Below are 26073 nucleotides of genomic sequence, written 5' to 3'. Positions count from 1 at the left end.
GGATTACTTTCTCTATAAAAAATTGGATGTGACAATTTCCATGAGAAACAACATTGACACAAGTACATTTGTAAAATCTGTTATGCTGCTTTTGTGAAAGAAAATGGGTATTTTCTTTAGTTCTGACATCTGCTTTTAAAATACTTGTGTTCTTAAAGGTATTCTGAAAACCAAGGTATCTGTGCTTTGCTGGGGGGAAAAAGGGGAATGCATATGTGTATATATTAACCAGATATTTGTTATCTAATTGTGTCTTCTTTTAGATTCACAAATATGTGAGGTGGAAGAATATTTAAGCAGAAGAATAAAGTGTGGTGTTTTACAAAGGCTGTTAATTCCTTTTTAAAGGTAATTGCCTTTGGTATCAAGAGGGATGGTGGGGGGAGGAATTAAATGTTGGAAGGAAATATCTGTTTGAGGAGATAGGAAAAGGAAATTTGAGAATTGATTGGTGCTGGTGTGCTGTAAGTGGGTGGATGGGTTTTTTTTTTTTTTTTTTTTTTTTTTTTTTTTTTTGCTACAGGAAGTGATTTGCAGTGTTCACTGAGCCTTTTGTTGAAAAGGGTCCTTCTCATTTGTGTGAGTCATGCTTTTGCTGTGAGCGAGTTGGCAGCTCTAAGCAGGACTGGGATCTCTGTCATAGAAAACTGTTACTTCACCCAACCTTAACGTGGAACCAAAAGAAATTTCTTAAATATATCTATTTTTTTGTTCTTCCTTATACTCCTTGCTTTTTTACCCCAAAATCTTGTTATCTGTCCGTGTTGCTATGAATCGCCTGCTATGTTAGCACAGGCATCTCCTGCGTTGGCATCAGATTTGCCAGAACATATGCAGGAAACTAGATAGAAGGGCATGCTTCAACGTACCAAGTATAACCGCTTCAGGAATGATTCGGTGACATCAGTTGATGATCTTATTCACAATTTGTCCATGAACAGCAAGGTCTCAGCAGTTGCTACGACTTCAACAGCACCTTCATACCTGGTCTCGCCAGAGGTTCTCCGCAAGGACCAAGAAGATGGACCCACAACCCTGTGTACCCTCATCCATAAAGTGTCCCACTTGAAACTCTCTAACACAGGCAACCTTTTGGGTATCAAAAACCTGTCCTCTGCAGTAAAGGAGCTTGCTGTCTCCAAGTTGCAGGGAAGCTCGAGTGCTTCTAGCTCAGCAGCAGGAGCTTCAGACAACACATGTAACCTTGTCTCTGCTACTTCGTGTTCTCAGCAGGACGTGAGCAAGATGAGTATGGGGAAAAAAACACCATCAGAGGAAATGCACCCGGGAGGTGAAGACTGGAATCAAAGTAGCAGCTTTGTCAATAAACCCTCTCGAGGATGGCTGCACTCGAGTGAGAAGATCCTGGGACCTGGTGTGACGTACATTGTGAAGGTTGGTCTGATTTCTTCCATTCTCTGTTTTTATCAATGAAAAATTCTCTGCTGGTTTTGATGACAGGCTAGACAGGCTGAAAGGATCTCTATTTGTATGCTCCGTTTTTTTTCTGTGCATAATGCATGGTATGTAAATGCAGGAAGGCAGGGTTCGAAAGCAGTGCTAATTTCTTATATTAGAGCAAACCTGCAAATAGGCTTTTTGTCAGATAATATTCTACTGCTGGGTAAAAATATTGTTTTTAAGCTAAAAGCTGTTTTTCTTACTTTTCTGGTCGTTCCCACCCTCCCCCCCACCCCCCCCCCCCCTTCCGAATTTAGGTTTTCAGTGTTGTCTAGCATACTGTATATATATTGGATACATAGGCTTCCAATATGTCTGGTGCAATCTACAGTAGGAAAGAAAGACACCTTGATGTATGAAGAACTGTTTATCTTGCATGATATTTCTGTTTCAAAATACCTTTAAGGGCATAGGATATGTTTTTAAACTAAAAATATATTTGAAATCTTGGAACACTAAGGCACAGAGTGTAATTCTTATCATGTTCCACAAATAGAAATACCGTTGTGGGTAGAGCAGGAAAATGCAGCTTTTTTTACATAATGAGAATTCAGCCACCTTAAATGTTATTGCTCTTTTCAGTTCGTTGATGTCAAGTACAGCAAATCATAAGTTCCTAAGGTAATGTTTTTGTACGCATTGAAAGCATTTTGAAATGACCTATTACATTGGAGCCTTTAAGAATAAGGTATATGCAGTGTTTTTTGTAGTCAGGTAAGATACTAGTTACACCTGCCAACACAGTGTGAACTAAGTGTAAAAACAGTGTTATTGTCCAGAATTCATTCTTCAGTCACCATGCTGTATTTGCTGAGTGGCTTTTGCATATTAAGTGTTAAACTGTTTAGTAGCAGGCTATTAGTAAGATTACAAGTCTATTTTAATCTTGTTTTGGGTGTAAAAGTCACAGCATGACTTTGTATCAGGATGCTTTAAAACTGAGTGACAGCCTTGTCGCTTAACTCTTAACAGTTTTTCTGAGGTCTCATTATTCATAGCAGAGTGCCTATTTAACAGTTAAACTCTAAGAAGCAGTTTTCATTTCTTTCTGTTAGTAGTACATTTTGTAAGCGATGGTAGACTGAGTCAGTTGGCCAATTCAGAGCACCAGTACTCTGAAATAGCACTTTTTGACTATTTTGAATTTTACTGGGACTACGAAAGAAAAGGAATGTCAGTGCTACCTTTCAGAATACAAACTGCTGTTCTGTTACAGTTCGAGAAGTGTCTAGACAAAAATATCCCACTGATGCTAGATGTAGTGGTGTGGAGACCCTGTCCTTCTTTTGCACTGAAATATTTTAGTTGACTAAAGATCATTACACATTCTCCCATTATCTCAGGAAATTCAGCTGTTTTATTTGTTATTTTGCTAAGCAGACAGACATTCACTGTGAGAATTCACTGCTGCTGTTTGTTTTACCTGAAAACAAGTACAGTATTCATTTTCTAAATTTTTCAGTGGTTGACTTTATGTATGCCAGAGGAAACTAAAATCCTTGACTTGAAAAGAAAATTAAAATTATGTACAAGTCGACTTACATTTAAAATTATACATGAACCCATATCTAATACTCATACTAGGTACTGATACTAGAATAAGTATTTTAATTAGTGCAGCTGGTTTCAAATATATGTAAGTGTATTTATACATATCACATGTATTAGAATTTTCAAAACAAATCATTAACACCATACAACTTCTGTTCTTGGTGCTTTTCCTATTGTTAGAATTTATGGAATTGATTTTTTTTAATGGAATATTTTTTCTATTGAAACAGGTGATACTTTTAACTTTGTGTTCTCTGGTTAAAGGTTAAAGGTTAAAAGAGAAATTAAAGGTTAAAGGTTAAAAGGTTAAAGGTTAAAAAGAAATACCAAAATCAGTGGTTAATGAATAAATGAAAATAAACCAGCCCTGGTTAAGCCATAATTTGCCTGTTCATTAAGTATCTCAGAATTTTCCTTGGCAACTGCAGCATTCATATAGATAAGAATAGAAGTGCAGTTCCCACATCATTAAACACTGTTAGTTCCCAAGGCTTTTATGCATTCAGACCATCAAATCAATATATAGATAATGTACACTGAAGGGAAACATTCCTTGGATACCTCATGGCTATATTGACTATATGGGGGACTTGTACCATGTTTAATTAGTACCATATGCCTTGCAGAGCATTCCAAATGCCATTAGTTAAAGGAGACAAAAATTGGATTTGTTGTTAACCAGCAAAGCTTTTATCATTTTGTGTGCAAATGTGCACTGGATTATATTTTCTCATTAAACCACATTCAAAACTTGAACATTATCTACGGGACAGGGTAAATTGTCACTACTGGGCAGATTGATAACTCATATTGGAATCTCTTGAAGTAAAAGAAACAAAGTTCCTACATGCAGTGTATGACAAATCTATGACATTTCTATGACACTCTTTCCATTAATTTCTATTTTCTAAGCCTACATTGGTCACCAAAATTAAACCTGCAAAAGTAATTTTGTTAACTGTTTTTTTGGCAGTGCTAATTATTTTATTTTATTTTATTTTTCTATTTTTTAAATGGGCATTGCAACTGTAACTCTTAAAAGTGAGTGCAGGGTTATGATAAATAGGAACTGTGTTCTGATCTCTGTGGTCTCCTGAGGTGGAATTATTTTCAGCCATAAAACTATGGGCACTTTCTGTATTTTCTTTTTCTCCCTGTGGATTTTATGTTCAATTTTTATACATTATTTTAATGGGAAAATTTCTTCACAAATATATAAATAAGTTGTGTAGCAAATTAGACTTTGGCTATAGTCATAACCTGGGACTTAAAGTGATGAGGTACAGATATTTTACTTAACAGTACTGTTGAACAGTTTAACAAATTATAGAATAATGAAAAAAATGAAATGATTTGCAATGATGGAAGTCATTGAACAGCTTAGTGTTTTCTCCACAAAGGGACTGATTACTATAGAGTGATTTTAAATGTTCGTGTTGTCAAAAAATCAAATACATACAATAAAAAAGTTCAAACTTCTGTAATGTAACAACAATTGAATGTTTTCAGTTTCAAACAATGGAATCTATTTGTTTCCAATGATAAAAGCCTACTGATGAGTTCAATTGGGCAATGGCATAGATGTTTTGAGTTTTGGTGCATTTAATTAAGAGCACAATCGACAATCATGGTAAGAGGCAAATGTACATCTGCCTTTAGGTAACTGACAGTTGGGTTTCGTAGTAAGTGCTGATGAGTTTAAAACACTATTCTTCAGCAGTTCAAAACTAAAGAAAGACAGAGCACTGTATATTTTATATATAGTGTACATAGTATAAATAATGTATAATATAATTTTAAAATCATGTATGCAATATATCCAAAAGAGCCTTAAAAAGAAGACAGTGGTATAGAAAAGACTCAGGTAAATCTCATATTAAGTACAAATATGAAGATAATATATGGGAGAAGAAGGAAACAGGACTTCATCCTAAAGAAGCGTGGCAATCCTTGCAAATATCAAAGTGAAAAGCAAACTAGGTTATTAAGATTATATTAAAGTATATAGAGAGTGTAATTTCTGTAACATTTTAACACATTTATATCTTGGGAGGAGATAACACTGATTTACATCTAATGAGGAAAACAGATATCTTCTGTGAAACCATTCAAACATATCACCAAGTGAAGGCTTCCGTTATGTAAACATTTCTGCATGAACTTACAGGAATATTCTGATTGAAATAATTGAGAATACTGTTATATTTGGACAGTTAAGTATGTGCTTAAGTATGAACCGTATTATTGAGTTACTTGCTGTTATTGCATCCCTATATGTTGCACTATAGTATTGCCTTCACCATACATACAGGGCAGCTATGATTTTAGCAGATCTCTGCAAGTAGACACCGAGTTAACAAAATCACTTTCCTTTTTAGTGGCTAACCCAGACTGCAAAGCACAGCCTTAAATGGAGCTAACATGGTGGAAACTGCAACATATGCGGCCTTCCTGCAGAAGACCTCAGGGCTCTGTGGAAGAACATTTCACTTTTATTTTTTTTATTATTATTCTTTCTTTTATTTATTTATATATTTATTTTTCCATCTGTTTGAACAAGAATTGGTTTGCTGCTGATTTAAAGTAGGAGCAAAATACAAATGTTTTATGTCTACAAAGACATAAAGGTGGTACTCTTTGTCCAGCTGTTTGAAAGGTACCCAGTGTACCTGTAAGAAAAAGAGAAGAGGGTTCTTTGCTTCCTTCATACTCCTTTAAATAGACATAAAGTCAAACTTACAACCTACTTTTTGTCTTTTTATTTATTTTTCAAAAATAGTAACATTACAGCAGGACTTGTTTCCTCTTTGATTGATGCTATATTTATCATCTTTCCTTGTAGCAAAATTAACATTTATTTTGTTTCATTTTTTAATTTTTGAATTCTGCTTCTATCATTCAAGTTGCAGTGGTGTTAACGGTTTATCAATGATAGTTTGATATGACCTGAGCAAAAACCCAGCAAGTAGGATTTTGTGTATGTGGTTCCATGAATAAGGAAAATGTTCCCAAAACATCCTCTTTGTAATGAGTTTATGTGTTAAAGAAGTGGGTTCTGTATTCCAGCCAAATGGTGGTAATAGCACTGAACACTGAGCCTTTAATTCAGATTGTGCTGTCCCATGTACCCCAACAGTTTTAGCCAGAGTTCAAAGACTAATGAGACTGGGTCATCATTTTGGATTTTAAAGATGCATGCATGCATTTCATTAAGGGACAGAAAAGAAATAGGTGACAAAGACAACACTGGTTTTAGCACTTAATTCCTGACAGTGTACTATATTACTTTGCAGTAATATTTCTTCACATTTGCTTTGCTGTTGTTTGGGCTGTAAAAGAATAATATCGATGCTTGTTACTCTGTCCAAAACCCCTTTTTTAAGCTTCCTGCATCTGAGGTACCATGGGTCTGTTGTACAGTGCACTGATATGAAAAGAGAGTTTCTCACAGAAATTAAATCAGATCCTACGAGCAGAAATCATACAGTAGAGTCTTTAATTATAATATTATTCTAATTACAGGAATCAAGTATTATTACTGTACATTTGCACACCTTTCAGTGAAAGAACAGCACCTAATGATTTCAGTGCTGAAGGATCCAATGCTCAATATGAATGTCTGGTCGGCAGTACAGCTAGGGTATTTCCAAAATGCCATGGAAGCTTTGACATAATTTCCGCACCTAGGGTTATTTTGTAAGTGACACAATTGGGGCACTGTTAATGTTGATTTGAATAGTTGAATTCAGAACTACGTTTTTTTAAAAGCAAAAATGGTACAGTTTTAAAATCCACAGATAAATTTTGAAAATTGGTTTAGGAGGCAAAACTGCATTCAGCCAGAATTCTTTCTCTGTTTTTCTCTTAGAAATTGCACTGTAGTTTTCTTTACTTGTCCTCAAATAATGGTTATAGTAAGAATATCATGTGTCCAGTGTAAATATCAGCCACAAATACAAAGAAAACGTGCGGATAAAACACAATCTTCAGACAAAACCCATGGCTTTCTTTGCTGCTAATGCCTTTGCTGCTAGTGGCAAGACAGGCTTTTGTCTTGGCTACAGGGCACTTAACCCAGCCACACAACCCATTGAGAAATGTTTCCATTAGCACACTAGCTGTTCTTTTGCTCTAGACTGGCTTTGTTTTGTTGTAGGAAGTTGGAGTGCATGCACAAAGTATCAGTATTAAATTTTCTTGGCGTTTTCTATGGGAAAAATGCAGATCTGGCCTGGGACAGTGCCAGAGACAGCAGTCCTTCCCGGCTGCTGACGCTCGGTTAGGGTGAAGCATGCCGTTGAAGAGCAATGAAACAAATTCCATAGTTACAGTGAAACAAGTGGTTCAATACTGCTTCCATGCATTTCTGGACAGTCCTGCAGTATTCATATTTTATGCAATTCTGCACACTCATGACAGCCTTCAACGCAGCTTCACTTCTGGCTGAGCCAGGCTGGCCTGGGGCAGAGCCCTTCCTTCTGACTTGCAGTGGGAACAAGGATGGGGCCCAGTGCAGCCAAGTGCCAGTCATCATACGTTTTAGAGAGGGATGGGGGCAATTTCATAAGGGTAATCTAGCATGTTTGTATAATAAGTGATAGCTATTCCCCTAGATTTTTTTTCAAATAAGTTTTTCATAGGGCCAGAAAAGATTTCTATCTCAAAAAGTTGACTCCGACAAGCAAAGTCATGGCTAAAAGATATGAAAAACAGATTGAAAAAACTCTTTGAAAGTAGACAAAAGTGTCAAGCAAGAATACAAAACAAGTAAAAATAAATGAGGTGCAGAGAGACACAAAAAAAATAGTGTGAGGTAAACAGAAAAGTCTGCTTAGGCTTTTTTTTTTTTTTTTCTTTTCCCCCACAGCAGAACCGCATGATATTTACTGTTAGAGGGTTTTTTGTCTCTTTCTCTCTCTCTCTGTATATCTCTTTTTTTTTTTTTTTTATTAAAATCTCAGACCAAATCCTGAAATCTGATACAATAATTGACCAAATACCAGAAATAACAAGGACAAAACTGAAACAGATATACAGTATCTTGGGGACTGCTTGGCACCATTTGTGTCCTGGATTTGCTGTTGTACTAATAAGCCTTTATTCCCATGTTTTGCTCTTCTTAGCACAGAAATGATACAAGGGAGGGCATGTCTCACCGGAAACTGGCATCCTGAGTGGCATTTGACACTGTATGACTCTGATGAAGCAATTGTCGAAAACAGAGCTGCCCCTTTGCTTATAGACAAGCTTCTTCAGTTACCCACAGGGTGTTTTAAAAGTACCCTTAGCTCCACTAGAAATAAAGTGTTTCCAAAATGACACTGTCTCCACCCAATGCATGGGCTAGACTTTATTTCCAGGTGTTGAGCACCGGTGCTGCAGTTTCACTCACTTTGGCCTGCTTCTCTGCTGAAGTGTGAGCAGGAATGGAGAGAAGAGGCCAGGTGGGCAAGCTGTGGGGAGTCCCAGTGTGAGGCTGCCCTACAAACATGGTACTGTCCAGGTGTGGCAAATCTACCCCAAAGTGGGCTAGAGGCAGCAGCTAGGAAGCGGTGGCACCCTGGCCTGCTCCTGCTCCTACTCCTCTTACCCTAATCATGTTGGTGCAGGACAAAAACCCTCGGGATTAATGAGCTTGACAAGGGCCAAGTTTGAAACCTCGCCGCTCTGCTGGCAGCACAGCAATAAGTTTTGCTCATGTTAGAGACTTTGTCTGGTGTATTTTGTTGGCTTGATATTAGCAATATTTATGTTTTTTATTATTATTTTTTATTTTTATTTTTTAGCTCAGAGTTCTTAAATTCAGCACAGGTTGTTCAGTGGAAGGCAGAGGTTGCTACGTGATAGATGTCTGCAGAACTAGAACTGACGCTCAGCCTTTAGAGGTTGGTGCAGCAGACTTTTCAAGTTGAAACAGGGATGAGACTACTTAAAATATTTTTAAGAATGAGGTATTGATTACCCCTGGATTTGACATAATTTGTAGCCATTCCTTTGTTACAGCAATAGTTATATTGGATAAATAGCAGGTCCACGCCAGATGAGAAAACTCAAAATACTGATTGTTGAAGATGTATCTTTCTGTCATTTTGGACCTTGTGTAAACAAATTTTATAGTCAAAAATAAACAGAGACCACTAAGTAAATAGAACCATTACCTCACTTGAAGGATGTGCAGTTCTGCCAAACAGCCGGAAGCAGAGCTGATCTGTGGGGAAGGAGCTGGGTGCTGGAGGTGCCCTGCCTGAGCTGGCTTTGGCCTCAGGGCCCCTGGCAAGTGTTGTGGGGAGGGATCCTGGCAAGGCTGGTGGGCCTCCAGTCCCTTACGGGAGTCGTTGTGGACCCCTAGCCTTCCAGGGTTCTTCAGGGCCTCCCAGCTGCATGAACAGGCTGTAGAGATTTGTTGTGCTTTAAGTCTGGCCCGTGACGCCTCTAACCTTATGTCCTCTGTTCTGCACATTGGAAGTCATACGTGGGGTGCTGTTACCGCAAACACAACTATCGAGTATGTTTTCTTAAGAGCAGGAAAGTTGAAGATTGGTAAAGATTCAGGTATAAAAATGTATTTTAATTGCTAGACTCCTGTGAAGAAAAACAGGCGTACCTGTACCATTCATATATGAAAGGACTCTCTTTCCCTCCCTGTGTATTTTGGATTGTCTGTTTTAACACTGACCCTGTCCTTCCAAAATCACACCTTCAAATGTACAGTTTTGAAAACATCAGTATAGCTTTTCAGAAACTTAGCTCAGGTTTAGACTCAACTTAGTGGAAAAGCACCTGTTACATCTTCCACCTTCTGTCTCTGTGCTTTAATAATACTCCTCATTAAGCAGTTCTACTTAATTTCTAAGGTAATGTAAGTTATTTATTAAAGGGATATATCTACAGTCTCTGTATTTATGGTTTTGAATATTTAATTAAGATGTTCAGCTATTGAAGCATAATGTTTTGGCTGCAGAAGCTTTTGCATGTTTGTGTTAGAGGAAATCTGATGCAGAACATAAGCTGCTACAGCTAATCTTCATGGTTCTTTAAAAGGAAATATATCTTAGTGGTTATTCAAGGTAGCAAGCAAAACAGTCTGGAAAGTGTTCACTCAATTAAAGTATGCATCTGTGCAAATGAGACATTTAATTTGTGATATTGTACTGCATATTGTAAGTGTTCACATTGATTAGTATCACATTGCAGTAATTGCATTCACCTTGCTTTATATTCCTTTAAAAATTAACCTGAAAATATAGAATTAAAGTTTTTACACATGCAGCTTGCTTTTCACTAAAACTTTTGGCACATCCAAAAAATAGAGGCGTAATGCAGAACATGCTTGTATACGAAATGATAGTATAAGTGGTTGTCCAATGTGTGCACTACTGATTCTAGCATTTCTGATTTTTTTTTAATGCAAAAACATGCATCTAGAAGATAATAACAAAAGAAATATTGCATGTGCAAAACTACTGATACTTTTTTTTTTTCTTTTTTTTTTTTTTTTTTTGTGTAATCTTGTGAAAGCCCAATCCATTTGGCATCTGCAGTGTATGAATATTTTTCAGCTAGGTGTTGGCAATCTTCTTTCATCCTCACACCAGTAAGAAGTAAGAAAAAGGTCTTTTCTTTGAAGATGTGTTGTTTTCAACCCCATTTGAGATGGAGATTAGAAAATTGTCAGAAGCAAAATTTGCTTCCCAGCGGTATCTTTCCCCGTACTAGCAAGAAATGAGACCTTAGAGTTGACTTAAGAAATTGCTTTTCAAGATAAGATAAAATATATTCTTCTTTCCCTAGCTGAATCCTTGGCTTTTTTTTTTTTTTTTTTTTTTTAAAAGGAGTTCTGAATCATTATCCTATGATTTGATTTTGAGATGCTGCCAGAAGGCTTTCATGGAGGAAAAATGTAAAACCAATATTAATGTCTTGTGAAAATTATAGATGTATCCCAATTGGAATGGATACTTCTTTTGATACATTTTTATTTGTTTTGTTTTGTTTTCTTTTGTTTTGTTTTCCTTAATGGTAAAATGCCCTGCATTCTCATGTTTTGTGAAGCTCTCTACAGCTACTCCTGTCTACAACTCCGATACAGAAAAAGTAGAAAAATTCCCATTTATTCTAGTAAAACCAAGCGAAAATACATTTTAGCAACAGAAGGAAACTATACTTAGAAGTCTGGAGAAAATATTGTACAATGTTGCACAGCTTTTCTTCAGATTTCCCCTTTTCCTAGCAACTGTTAATATTTAGTCACGTAAAATCTTAATAATACTTCAGAATTACATTAACAGATGTAGAAATTATTGCTTGATATTGTTCTACCTTCTATCCTTCTGTCCTGATATTGGTGGCATGTTTTCTTTGGCAAATGCTGCACTCTTTCTGGGCATCATTCTCAAAAATATTTGAAGGCATTCAAAATATGTTCATATTTTCTTTAAGGACTTTTTAAAAATCCCTAGCTACTAAAGAAGGACTTTAAAGATTTTCTGGTCTCTGTGGGGAAAAGAAAGGAGAACATATTTCCACCTTTTTCAGTGTTGGCAAGTCTTGGTATCTTCTCATATATAAACATCTAAGTCCTTTTATTAATAGATATATAGAGCTCATATTTTTAATTTACAACTGTCCACAAAATATTAATATACTTACATTTATTTGTATGCTCTTTTTCAGAAATAACTTTTTTTTTTTTTTCCAATCATTCTTTATAAGTATCCCTGAAAACAGTGGCACCGCATATTTTGGCATACTTGTAGTCAATATAATGGACTTCATGGTGTCTGTATAAATATAATTAAAAACATCCATGTGTTTATTTTGTATACATAAAATAAAAAAAAAAAAAAAAAAAAAAAGATTTTTTGACATGTTAAGGTGGATTGATTCTTTATAATTTGAGCAAAATCACATGAAACATAGATAAAAATACTTGCCTTCCTTTGTTTAGAAGCTGATAGTTCTACTAGCAGGGAGTCAGACTTAAGAAGAATTTAGATGAAAAAGTTTCACAGTCATTCTGTATTAATTAGTCAATGTAAGACACTTTGTTCTATCATTTATCTTAGGATCCTTCTGGAAGTCAGTGTCCCTTTACTTATGTTATTGAAAGCCTTTATAAAAATCTTCAGGAAATTCTCTGTAAAAGGATTTATATGGTTAAAGCTAGGCATCTAGCAAATATGCAGTGACTCACAGTCATGCAGTGAAAATTTTAAAACGTGACCTTTCTATTTATTATTTTGCACTTTGCATGATAAACAAACACTGTTACTGTTTGGTGCAGTGAATCAAAATATATCAAGGCACAGATATACAGAGAAAGCCTCATTTCCCTGCAGTCTCTTAGGAAAGTGCTTTATAACTCTACTATGATAATTAAATCAAGAGCTTATGAAGATTACCTTTTTTTTTTCTTTTTTTTTTTTTTTTTCCAAAAGAGTTTAATAGTATAATTTTAACAGCATTACTGGTACTGAAAATCCAAGCTTTCAGTTCAAAGAACAAAACAGAGAAGCAGTACATTGTAAATTTCACAAATTGCCAAAATATCATTGATTTATACTAAAAATAATATTTTAATAAAAAAAAAAATAAAGTACATAAGTCATACAAATAATTTCTAAGAGGTATAGATCTCACACAAAATACGTGTTTGTCTCCTAAATCCTTTTATTGCAGTTGTGCAAAAGAATCTTATGTTCAAATCATAGAAACAGAATGGTTGGGGTTGGAAGGGACCTTAAGGACCATCTAGTTCCAACCTCCCTGCCATGGGGGACACCTCCCACTAAACCAGGTTGCTCAAGCCTTCATCACCTCCAGGTATGTGGCATCCACAGTTTCTCTGTGCAACACGTGCCAGTGCCTCACTACCCTCTGAGTGAAGAATTTCTTCTTAATGTCTAATCTAAACCTAACCTCTTTTAGTTTAAAGCCATTACCCCTTGTCCTAGCACTACACTCCTTTGTGAAAAGTCCCTCTTCAGATTTCTTGCAGGCCCCCATTAAGTACTGGAAGGCCACTATAAATTGTCTCCGGAGTCTTCCCTTCTCCAGGCTGAACAACCCCAACTCCCTCAGCCTATCTTCATAAGAGAGGTGCTCCAGTCCTCTGATCAATTTTGTGGCCCTTCTCTGGTCTCACTCCAATAGGTCCATGTCCTTCTCGTGCTGGGGCCTCCAGAGCTGAACACAGCACTCCAGGTGGGGTCTCACAAGATCAGAGCAGGGGGGAAGAACCACATCCCTCGCCCTTCTGGCCATGCTGCTTTTGATGCAGCCCAGGATATGATTGGCTTTCCAGGTTGCAAGTGCACATTGCTGGCTCATGTCTAGCTTCTCATCCACCAACACCCACAGGTCCTTCTCCTCAGCAACAATCCAATCTCCTCAGCTCTCAATCCATTCTCCACCCAGCCTATGTTTGCGCTTGGGATTGCCTCAATCCAGGTGCAGCACCTCGCACTTGTCCATGTTGAACTACATGGTATTCTCATGGGACTACCTCTTGATCTTGTCAAGGTCCCTTTGGATGGTGTCCCTTCCCTCCAACGTGTCAACCTCACCACTCAGCTTGGTGTCATCTGAAAACTTGCTGAGGGTGCACTCGATCCCACTGTCCATGTCATTGACAGAGGTGTTAAACAGTTCTTATCCCAGTACCAGCCCCTGCGGAACACCACTTGTCACTGGTCTCCACTTTGTCATCAAAGCATGGACTGCAACTTTTTAAGTATGACCACCCAGCCAATTCCTGGACCCACTGTGTGGTCCATCCATCAAAACCACATCTCTTCAATTTAGAGACAAAGATGTCACATAGGACAGTGTCAAATGGTTTGCACAAGTCCAGGTAGATGACATCAGTTTCCCTTCCCTTATCCAACAATGCTGTAACCCTGTTGTAGAAGGCCACCAGATTTGTCAGGCACGATCTGCCTTTAGTGAAGCCATGTTGGCCATCCCCAGTCAACTACTTATTTTCCATGTGCATTAGCATAATTTCCAGAAGGATCTGCTCCATGATGTTGCTGGGCACAGAGGCAAGACTGACTGGCCTGTAGTTCCCTGGGTCTCCCTTTTTTGCCTTTTTGGAAAAGGGGGTTATGTTTCCCCTCTTTCAGTCTCTGGTAACTTCACTGGACTGCAACAACTTCTCACATATGATGGAAAGATGATTACATCTGCCAGTTGCTTCTGGACCCATAGATGCATTTCATCAGGTCCCAAGGACTCGTGCACCAGCTCTTCTCTTATAGTGGGTGGTTACTCATTCTGCCACTCCCTGTCTTTGTCTTCTGTGACTTGGGCTAAGTGTCTTGACTACTTGCCAGTGAAGACTGAGGCAAAAAAGTCACTGAGTACCTCAACATTCTCCATATCCCACGTAAACTGGTCTCCCACATCCCACTGTTTCCCTAGTCTTCCTTTTATCAGTGACGTACTTGTAAAAATATTTCTTGTAGCCCTTGATGTCTCTGGACAAAATTAATTCTAACAGGGCTTTAGCTTTCCTGACTGATCCCTGGCTGCTTGGACAATTTTTCTATATTTCTTCCAGGTTACCTGTCCTTGCTTCCACCATCTATAATATTCCTTTTTGTGTTTGGATTTGCCCAGGAGCTCCTTGTTTGTCAATGCAAGCCTCCTGGCATTATGTTCAACTTCTTCTTTGTTGGGATGCACTGTTCTTGAGCTTGGGAATGTAAGCTTTGAAAATTAACAAGCTTTGTTGAGCCCCTCTTCCCTCCAGATCTTTGTCCCACGGTACTCTATCAAGCAGATTCCTGAAGTAGCCAAAGTCTGCTCTCCCAAAGTCCAGGGTAGAGGGCTTACTGCCCTCAGGATCCTAAACTGCACCATTTCATGGTCACTGCAGCTAAGGCTGCCCTTGAGCTTCACATTCCCCACTAGCCCCTTCTTGTTGGTGAGAATGAGGTCCAGAATAGAACCTCTCTTTATTGGCTTCTCTACCACTTGGAGAAGGAAGTTATCAATGCGTTCCAGGAACCTGGCTGTGGCACCACTCCTGTAACAATCTGATGATTTTCCAGATTCAATTGGCCCTTTCAAATTCCTTCCCTTTGACCGGGAGGACTGATGAAAATACTACCTCTCCAGAGCACTAGCACTAGCACTCCAGAGACTCTTAACCACCATTCCCAGGGCGCTGCAGTCCTTCTTGGCACTCCTTAGACTGCTCCTGGCTGCATCACTGGTGCCCACATGCAACAACTGCAGCGGATAAGAGTTAATAGGCTGTATAAGGGGCTTGGTAGTCTCTTGGTGACATCCATTATACAAGCCATTGGTAAGCAACACACCTCTCTGGATCGTGTGTCAGGTCAGCAGATGGGTGCCTCTGTACCTCTCAGAAAAGAGTTGCCTACTACTACCACCCATTGCCTTTTCTTGGTTGTGCATATTGTGCTGGCTTAGCCAGCTCCAGCATCTCTCCTAATGTTATGGGTGTCTCCTCTTCAGCCTGCAGAGGGTCGAAGTGGCTCTGCACTCAGACTTTGGGAAAAGACTCTTCTTCCTGCTGCTCCTTGCCATTGCAAGCTTTCATTCTTTTGTGATATTGGCATCTCTCCCTTCTGTGTGTGCTGGGGGAGTTTTTGGCTGTGGGTTGTGGGCCCACTGAAGACTGCACTTGTAACCAGCTAACTCCTCCTCAGCCTACCTGATGCCACACAGCCTTCTCACTGCTTTCTGTAGCTCTGCTTCAGGTGCAGGAAGTCCTCCACCTGGGCACACCTTTTGCAGGAAGCTCTGCCACCAGTCCCTGCCCCAGGAGACAGGTCTAGGCATTTCCATCAGTCAGAATTCTGCACTGCAGCCCCTCCCTTCACCAGCTCCAACTGGGTGGAGGCATTGGCGTTTGCTGGTGTAGATCGGGCAAGGCCCGCAGAGGAAGCTGCAGCCTTTGCTCTCAAACAAGTGCCCACCATTCTGCCTTGAGGGTCAGGTAGGATGAGTGCCCTTGACAAGCGCATATGATCACAGAATGGTGCCCAGTTGCTGGTTACATGGAGTCTCCCACTTGGCCTTCAAGAATAGGGGACCTCCCCTTGTTCCTGCCCATGCAATCTGCCTTCCACAACCTGGTTGACATGATCCTGAGACTGCTTTTTGTATGTCTGGGGGCTGATCAACACTACTCCTGGCCTGGCCCAAGCCTCATCAGCCACTCTCATGGGAGATTCTGGTTCCTGGCAGGTCTCTGCGCTCCCCTGACATTTCTCCGGTGCAGGAAACAACCCTGTGCACTACAATCCCCTGCTCCATTGCAGAACATGCCTGCACCGGAGCTCAAGGCCTTGATAGGATAAGACGGTTTGTTGAAAGAATAGGCTAACCTTCACCAGTCAAGAACTGTTAAAAAGTCTGCATATAAAGGGATATTTATATTATTTTAACACTACTGAAGCCAGTTATTTTACAAGACAAAATAGGAAAGAAGTAGGTGTTGGTCAAAATTGGAGATATTATTGGGAATGTTTTGTTTTCCTCTTGCTCTTTGTTGAAGCAGGGAACTACCCATTTTTGGGAGAAATGCAAACCTATTGACAGCCATATCCATCATTGTTTGTACTAGTTCAGAAGCCCTGTTGGTTTACTTGTCTCATGGAGCAATTCGTGATGATAAATTTACAGCTGAAGAGTCAAGGCTTATTTGTAGTTAAACCCTGAAGAAGACGTGTTTTTAGATTTTCCGTTCCACTTCCATCCAATCAATTCTTACTTAGAGTTTTCTGTCTGGATTAGAACACACATTCTTTAATGAGAAAAAACCCTTTGGGGGACATATTGGTTCACTGTAAAGCTCTATACATGATTACTTACTGGTATAAAAATCACCAACTGCAAGAGTATGAAAGCACAGAAGAGTGCTTCTCTGTTTTTCAGAGTAGCATATGTTTATGACACATTTTTAGTGTTAGATTCTGACAATGTCTAAATATAGGGCCTTTTCCTCATTCAGAATAAGGCAGCCAATGTTTCTTTCCTACAGCATTGCTGAGCCCTGGAGCAGGTGCACCATTATGCAGATACTGGGGAAGCACAGGGCAGTGAAGCAGAGCATTTCCCTTTGGCATATGCTGATGGAGCAGAGGCATCAGGCACCCTCAGAGGCAGTCCTGAAGAAGTGCCTTGTTCTGGGTGAAGGGAAGGACACGAGGCTGTGTAGGGGCTGGAAGGATATACTGCTCTCTCCTCAGAAACATGTGAATAGGGACCCTCTCAGCCCTCTCTAGCTCCAGACATGTCTCAATACAACACTGTGGGGTTCCTCTGGCTTGGTGCAGTCCTTGCACTGCAGGAGATAATTGCTGGAGAGGATTAGTTTGGGTATTCAGAAAGTGTGTGTGTAGCAGAAATCTCTGAAAAATGTGCATACTTCTTTATGTAGCCAAGAGTATATTTTTTACACAGAAGACTGATGAAATTTCAAAGAATGGACTGTAAAAATATTTTATGTTACTTTATAACATGCATGTGCAGGATAACATTAATGTTATGTAAGATTTTGATATCATTTTACTTGATAGTTAAGTAGAACATTTAAAGGCAAATATTTTTATCCCAAACTACCAGAGAAACTGAAATCTCTAACAGCTGACTTGAAGCTCTCTGATTGCTGCTCATATAAATTTATTTCTCTCTGAATATCCAGTCTTCCTTCTGCCCACAGCTTTTTCTAATATTGTAACTCACCCTACATTAGAAATGTCACAGAGCTAATCTTCTATTCCATCCTTCTGCTTAAAATATCTAGGTACTCTGACATAACTCTGAATGGCTGCTTGTTATGCTGAGCCCTTATTCTCACTGTGCTGCTATCTGCTCAGGAGATGTTAGCCCATGTTTGCCAAAGGCAGCCCCTTTTCCACAGTTAGCACTTTGCCTAATCAGCAGGACCTGCAAAAAAGGGGTGTCCTGCAGATATCCACGGTGCCAGAACTGGGGTACAGTGGTGGCAGGACAGCACACACCCATTCTTTGCTTACAAGCAGGAGAAGTTTTACCTGTGGTTTGGCAAACAGCCTCTTAAAATGTGCTGAGTTCAAAAACAAATAAATAAATAAATAAAAGAAAAAAAAAGTCGCACATTTAGAGTGCAGGTTTTTAGAAAATGCTAACTTTTTTGGTGATATGGAGAAAAACCTCCCTAAACTTCTGTGTGTGTTTTGTTTTGGTTTAGGTTCAGAGCAGGTCCAAAGCTCCAGTGCAATAGCTGACCCTTGAGTCCAGCAAGATTTAATGAGCTCCCAGAATGATCTAGGTTCCAGATCAGTGTCTGAGCCTCTATCATCATGTGTATGAATTCCCTTTATATATACTCCTTTTCAGCATAAATGTGTTAACTCTGTATTTAAAAGTTTTCAACTGTAAATTCAGCCTTGGGAGCTTCCCACAGTGTTCAGTACTCACAACTGATCATGATATCAGCTCATATGCTAACTCTTGCCTGCTGTACTGACGGAGCATGTATAGCATGGCTTCAGCCTGTGCTGTGTAGAGATGTCTTCCCAATACCCATACTTCTAAAGTGGTCCTTTTATTCGATGTGAATTCAAGACCTACTTAACCTAACTAAATGAACCATTTACCTGCTTTAGATGGGTCTGAAAGTCTTTCTGCTAACTGGCAAGAGGATTTAGGCTTTTTAAGCTGCTGTGTAAGCACATCATATTTTATATCATTATATAAGAAAAAATATTTTATCCAAACATACGTAAGAACTGCAAATACCTTTCAGCATTAGCTGTGGTTACAGACTAAGCATATAGTAAATGACTGCAGTTAAAAGTAACTGTTCTTATGAGGAAACTCCTGAAGAACTTTATTGGTTTTGTGGACTTGCGATGCGTCCTCACTGCTACATAGCACACTCTCCGTCATTCCTTCTTTTAATTTTGTGTTCCCAGTAAGAGACCAGGTGGTTTGGAGTTCACAGATATCATAAGTAAAGAAGGGAGGGAGACCACTTTTCTATGCATGAGCCATTTTTTATGATCGGGATGAAGAACCAGTGTTTCATATTAAAAAGAGGACACCCACAGCTATTTGGATGCAGAGCAGTGCCTCCAGACCTTTGTGTGTCCCAGAGAAATCCAATGCACTAGCCTCATGCAGGGGTGTGAACACCACATCACATGCACAAAATGTGCCCAACTATTGGCATTGAATGCTTTATGTCCTCCTTATACAGACTGCCTGAGTAAGGAAAGATTTGTCTGCAAGAATGTTGAGCAGTTAACTTTCCTCCTGCAGATGTGGAAGGAAATGTCCTCCTGCTGCGTGCCATTTTGCTATGTGTAACTGAACGGGTAATTACGTATTTCAGATTCCAGGTAGAACTCCGTATCCAATTTGCATTAAAAAATAGCAAGGACTCTATTGCTACAATATTAGTAGACCCAGGTGACTTCAATGACTTCTTATTGCCTTTGTTAGTGATGGGTAATATGTGGTACCCAGAAGACAGGACAATCAGGGGGCTATTTTATAGATTTTACTAAGGATTTTATTATTGCCAGATGTCCCTGAAGTATTTCAGAAAACTATTGTTTTCTCACTTTTTTTTTTTTTATTAAAATTTCAACATTTTAATGAAGTTACAATGCTTCAGTGCTTCTAAGATTCCACTGTCTTCACAAAATTAATAGATTTACTGCTATTATGTAGCAGTAATATATGTATTATGTAGCTTCTCAATGTACATACAACTAAGGTACAATCTCCTCATGAAATGGAGGAGCAAATACATTTTTTATGATAAGCTATCTTTTCTTTTTGTGTTGATTAACTGAGTAAATAATTTGTGGTGGATGTCTCACTCAAACCATTAAGATATTCAAGATAATCAATGTTAAGTTAAAGTAAACTTTTAAAAGATTATGAAGTATTTTTGGCACTTTTTATTAGTTTTTTTTTTTTTTTTTATTTAGCTTATTTTATTAATGGGAACACCTGATTGCAGTTCCTTTTTCTTTTCTTTTTTTTTTTTTTTTTTTTCTTTTTTCTTTTTTCTTCACTTAAGTGGTTTAGTAAGTGGGCACTGCAAATTCAGTTAAGCTTGGAAAGTAGTATAATGTGATATTACAAGGGTTCTGGTTAATTCTTCCTCATTCATTTGCCAGAGAGAAAAACTCATTTTGTAAGATACTCGTAGTTAAACCTGCACTCTCTGGCTTGGATTTGGGTTGCTTTTGTTTTGGTTTGGTTTTCTCTTTTTCATTCATCAATATAGATATCAACAGTATGGATATCTGATTGGGTTCTAAGTTACATGTAGACAAGTTTATTATATTGAAAACAAGTTACAATTTGTTACAATTTTTGTATGATACCCTTCTTGTTAGGGTGTATCTAGACATGAAGAATTTGGTGTTTAGGGTAGACAGCAAGCTCACAAAGAAGTTGTAAGTATTGTGGAACATTATGGAACTCTTAGTGCTCTTTACCCAACCCTTGGGCTGTTAATGACAACGCCTGAAATTAGGATGAACTGCCATTTCAATGCAGAAATAAATGCTTGTTGAGTTAGAAAAAAAATAATTTGAACTTGAAATAAAAGCTCTTGTTTTGAAATAAGGGAGTCCCTGAGTGGACTTAACTAACAATAGTCAATTCATATTAACTGGCAATTTATTTTTTTGGCATCTCATAATTCTGGACTAGCTGCTTGCCTAACAAGAATAGAAGGAAGGAAGGAAGGAAGGAAGGAAGGAAGGAAGGAAGGAAGGAAGGAAGGAAGGAAGGAAGGTGAGACAGAGAGAGAGAAAGAAGGAAGGAAAGGAAGAAAGAAATAACGAACAATGAAAGTGTAGGGATATGACTCTAAATACACATGAGGAACAGATGTGGCAAGTAAAAAGATGCTCACTTTTGCATACTTCCTAAGTAAAAACACAGGCTAAGCCTGAGGGTGAAAAACTTGAACTGAATTGTCTGACTTATTACAGTGTACCTTACGATATGGTTCAGGGCTTTCTGTTTTCAAAAATTAGATCCATATACACCACTCAGAATCACAGGATGCTACTTCCATTTTTCTTTGAGCACCCAGGCTATTATCAACACTTATGCAATGCTAGAGCAGATTTTGGATACATCAGTATTTGAAGGCACTGTATAATTTATGGCAAACTACACCAAGTGCATGTCTGTTTGCTGATGTAACCATGTTATCTGTTATATAACTTGCACGATGCTCTGTATATTGCAGGTGCAATCTGCAGTGCTGTGAGCCACTCAGATTTATGACAGGCAGCTGGTTGCACAGATTAAAACCTGTCTGTCTTAATTTATTGCGAATAACCATGCTGTTTTGGTGAGCTAATGATACTCTATTAGTTTAGACTCAGGGATTACGTGTCCTTCCTTTGTCTGAGAGTGGGTGGTGGGTGTATCTTCCTTCTACCCATGTTTTGGGCAGAAATTTCTTTGCTAGTAGGTACTGCCTGTGCACCTGACATTCGAGCATTCATTCCTCCCAGGCTGGACTACTGCAGTGCCGTAGGTGGCTACATCTTGTCACATTTTTATAAAAACGTTTGCTGCTGTTGCTGCTACTAGCTTCTGACTCAGAGTGGAAGATTTCTTCCAGTAACTTGGTGTTTTGAATGGTGTTACAGAACACTGAGCAAGGTTTTTGTGTTTGAGGGGAAAAAGGCAACTGTGATGGTGACTACCCACACTTACCTTTCCTCTTTGCTTCACACACATGAATGCATTCAACCCTAATTTGTTGAACGGTCTGTTTCTGACACATGGTGAGAGAACTTGATATCCTGTCTAACACTGGATACCATAAAAATTTTCAGTTGTTAAACAAGAATTTTCTGACTGAGTCATAGAGAAGACAGAGATACTTTAGGGAATATGGAAGAAATCTTCGTCTATGTGATGAACTAGAAACCTGGAAAGTATGATATTTACCTGGGGAAAAAAAAAAAAAAAAAGACTATTCAAGATTTTGGAACCTCTCACAGTAAGAGACATGATCCCAGGAGTACTTGACACTGTTCTTTCAGATTCACATCAGTCTCCTGCAAGATGTCAATTAGAACACAATGTGTTGGCTATGAGTCTAAAACCTCTGAGTGGGAAGGCATTCATTCATCTGAAAGATGTATCCGCAGGGCACAGTACCATCCAGTGAAGGTAGGCAACCTTGAACCTCATTCAAATATGAAAAAGAAGACAGAAGGTAGAACATTATTTGAGAGAGCTTGGAACTGGTAGTCCCAAATTTTCCTACTTCAAGGTGGGCTGCATCTTGGTGTGCTTGTTTCCTGAGCAATGAGAGGGAGGATGATAATGGGAGTTCATAAATATCATAGTGCACAGTAGCTGACTGATTAGAATATATATTAATTGTTGGGTGAAGAAGAGCTTTTTTAGAAGTAGACTGTTTTATAATGATATTTTAAATGTTTCATGGAATGCCTAAAGCAAAAGATAGCATTTCTTTTTAATCAGGATATATATTTGTTGAAATAAATGAATAATTTATTTACTTGCTATCTTGGTTGTATGTCTCCTTTCTGTGGATCCTTGTCAGGATGTACTTCAAATGGATATTTTTAGAGAGCAATGTTGGTCTTGGGGAATAATTGAAGCATAGCAGTAGGTGAGTTATATGTCCCTGTAGTTGGCCTTTGGACCTTTTGAATGTCAGTTTTTATAGTAATTTCATTACTTGAAAACATGCCGTGGTGATTAAGTGTTCACATCTTTTATCCCAGAAAATCAATTGCCATCTTTGCCTTATCAGTCAGGAATACTGCAAGCCTTACTATGTTGTGTTCAGCTGTCTTCATGCTATACATAAAACAAGTACAGGATAATTTTTCCATTTGACTTTCCTTCAGTCTGGTTTTGTCTCTACTTTTGTTAATGCAGATCAGGTAGTATGACTCAAAGGAGTCTAAATGCACGCCTTCTAAGTATGTTTATGGGTATTTGTCTAATTACTTGTGTGTTTACTTTGATATGTGTATGCACACGTGTTTGTGTATTTATTTGCACGCCTGCATGTACTTGTCAAACTACCTTTCAGAGTTTGCTTTTAAAATGTTAGCCTGGTTCTCAAAATTGCACAATTATTTAGCTTTAAGAAACCTGTGGCAAATATAGACCAGTGAAGGAACAAGTGCAATCCAAAAGTCTTTTAGTATCGAGCAGCCTAAATGAATGTGTTGAAGAGATAATGGAAACCAAGTATTTCAGTAACAAACAATCATTGGCATGCTTTTGAATAGTTATACCGCTTTACTGCATATTTCATAGTAAAAATATCTCATAGGACATAAATATTTGGGAAAAATTATCTATAAAAGCATCATAGCACTAAAACAAAATGATGCAAAGAGTATAGGAAAACATCTTCCATTGCTGTATATTGGCATAACTTAACTGAGTTCATCTGATAATCTCAATTGATGCTTAATTAACTTCATCTCCAAGAAAATTTAATCACCTTCTGAGATACTTAAAAAATGAGTTAATGCGTTAACTTCTTGCATCAGAGAATGAAAATGTTGTTCTGGATGCTTTTAGTACTCAGGAAGAAGTGTATTTAAAAAGGAATCTACCTGTAATAAGATACACGGGGTTACCTAATCTTGTACTGATAGAAGAGTAGAAGAGTGCTGATAATCTAAAAATTTTGAGAGTACGACCTTTATTTTGAAAGCTCCGTGTGCCAGGATCTCTATAATAACATAATTTCTCTGATGATTTTACAAACTATTCAAAAATCTAAGATAAAGTTGCAGGAGAATTCTAAAAAAAAAAAAAAAAAAAGTCCAGGAAATTGATCTTGAAAAACACCTTCCCAGAAACTATGGGCTACTATAATCCAAATTTGAGCATTTTAATGAATAAGAGTAACTTTATATTTTAGTTTATATTATTCACTGTTGTAGTGACAATAACATTTGATAGCAATTAGTTAAATAATAATGTACTTCTGAAACCAAGAAATTTCCTTCATTTGTAAACACTTTGAGATATACATTTTTCTATAGAAAAAACACTGTTAAAGATCCTGATAATCAAAAGATTGTTTTTTTTCAGTGAAAAAACAGACACAGAATGCTGGTCTTCTTGATTTTTGCACCAGTTTTAGATTTCATTACACTGCAAATAAATATTTTGCTGATAAAAACACAGTGCTAAAATAACATTACCAGGCTCATTATCTAAAGAATCATCCCAGTTTCCCCTAATTTTCAAAAGTCAGGTGAGTGGCTGAGTGCTTAACATTCATACTAAGATACTACTGTCGGATATGCCCATCATGAGCTGGTTTGTACAAAGCCACAATACAGATACCTGGCGAGAGCTGCAGCTGCACGTAAGTTTTAGCAGATGCAAATTATGCCTGCTTTTGGAAGCAAGTCCAGAAGATTCACATTACATTTTAACATAGTTTCTAACCCTACTTCCTCTTTTTCATAGAGATGCAGGGCAGATATCTGGGACAATCTGTCTGGCCTTTTTCTGAACATTAGCCAACCCTCATGTCCACCCCCTCTTGAAGAGAGGCTTCTGTTGAAGACATTTTCCAGCATTTGGTATTAATATATTTTCTTAGGATTTTCCTATCAGTGTCATTAATGAAAATGTTAAATCCCACCTGTCCCTGGATTTTTCCACTAATCAATGCTAGATGGATTTGCTTCAACACACTTCCTTTTTCATTAATATTATTTTTAGTTTGACTAACTTTATATATAAAATTGAACAGTTAAGATAGGGGAAAACTAAAAATCCCATCAACAAATCATGAACAAGGTATTACACAGATTAGATTAAACATAAAAAGATAAGTTGAACCAAACTTGAGATTTAAATGAAATAAAATGTTTATGGAAGAAATCTGTGATGTACAAGTACATAATGATTAAAAACCTACCTGACAGTTAGGATAAAACAAATGTAAAAATAAAAATTGTACAATGTCTTTCAATGAGCATTTTCTCCTAAAACTCAAGAATAATTATAATATGTTTTTCATATGTATTTTTTTTTTTTTCCTTACAGTACTTGGGGTGTATAGAAGTCTTACGCTCAATGAGATCTCTTGACTTCAATACGAGAACACAGATTACAAGGTAAGACTTTGTACAAGCATTTTTTTAAAGTCACTTCTGAATTGTGTCCCCAGAGAGGAAAGGTCAGAAAAATAGCAAAACACATACTAAATATATTTGGATACCTTAAGTCTGCTTTTTATTTTGCTTTTATAGGGAAATATCTCACCTAATACCAATACAGCTCCCGTGAAGTTTAAGGATCCTCCCTCCCCCATCAAATCCTCCTCTCCCCATCCCCCCCATCAACACCACATGGTGTTGACATCTTCTAGTGAGTGGAGACCACAGTTTCAAATGGCCATAGACACATTCTGGCATCAAAGTAATGAAGCAACCCTTTTCAAAGAAACGCACATAAAATGATATGAATTGAAACAACAGTTGAATTTCAGCTCTTTAAGATGTCTTATTGTCACTAATAGTCTATCATAAAACATTTTTGTACTATAGACAGATAAATATTTCCTTTATTAAATGTGAACAAAAAAATACTTATTTTTAGGCTTGGATGCAATTCTCATGAACTACATGCATTGACTTTGAGTTACACTTGCATATATCAGCTTTGAAGGGGGCCCTGTGGGTCCTCCGAAAATGTTAATCATTTATTTGTCAGGATGTTGTGTTGATGAGGGGCATAGAAGTATATGAACGGGTAAATGATAGAATTCTGTATTTCAGACAACCTAGTCTGTGGAGGCGTCTGAGTATTTTCCTATTTTGTTGTTTTAAACTCCTAGCATACATTTCTATAGTATTCACAACAGTAACTTTTAAAAATGCTTTCATGTCCAGGCAGACTTCTAGTTCCAATGCAGATGGCACATCTGTTATTACCAACTGGAAGCTGAATGATACTGGCTTGTGAAACAGTTGTGATACCTTTTGGTTTCGTATTATTTATCTGAAGGTGGACTGAATTGAGTTTTCTTTCTTTCTTTTTTTTTTT

At 37.9% G+C, this 26073-nt stretch overlaps 1 protein-coding gene and 1 long non-coding RNA gene across 4 annotated transcripts in view; one reads left to right on the top strand and one right to left on the bottom strand.

Annotated features, from left to right (window-relative positions):
• The first annotated feature begins 546 nt into the window (after positions 1-546).
• SHC3 (SHC adaptor protein 3) overlaps positions 547-26073 on the top strand; it is a 63951-nt gene continuing 38424 nt past the window's right edge. The window contains exons 1-3 of one of the 3 annotated variants that reach the window (XM_040541172.1): positions 1020-1096; positions 1234-1395; positions 25072-25142. In XM_040541172.1, the coding sequence (XP_040397106.1) occupies positions 1246-1395; positions 25072-25142 (221 nt within the window). In that variant the 5' untranslated portion in view covers positions 1020-1096; positions 1234-1245. Of the gene's footprint in view, positions 1396-25071; positions 25143-26073 lie in introns of all 3 variants that reach the window. The other 2 variants (XM_040541171.1, XM_040541170.1) reach the window with 2 other exon arrangements.
• Positions 10841-12080, bottom strand: LOC121061808. The gene is made up of 2 exons (XR_005815292.1): positions 11662-12080; positions 10841-11505 (listed from the first exon to the last, which is right to left on the bottom strand). It is a non-coding gene; the product is annotated as an uncharacterized LOC121061808 (long non-coding RNA).

The sequence above is a fragment of the Cygnus olor genome, chromosome Z, assembly GCF_009769625.2.
Source record: "Cygnus olor isolate bCygOlo1 chromosome Z, bCygOlo1.pri.v2, whole genome shotgun sequence".
NCBI lineage: Eukaryota > Metazoa > Chordata > Aves > Anseriformes > Anatidae > Cygnus > Cygnus olor.
The sequence above is the reverse complement of the archived record's forward strand: the minus strand, read 5'-3'. Positions and strand labels throughout refer to the sequence as shown.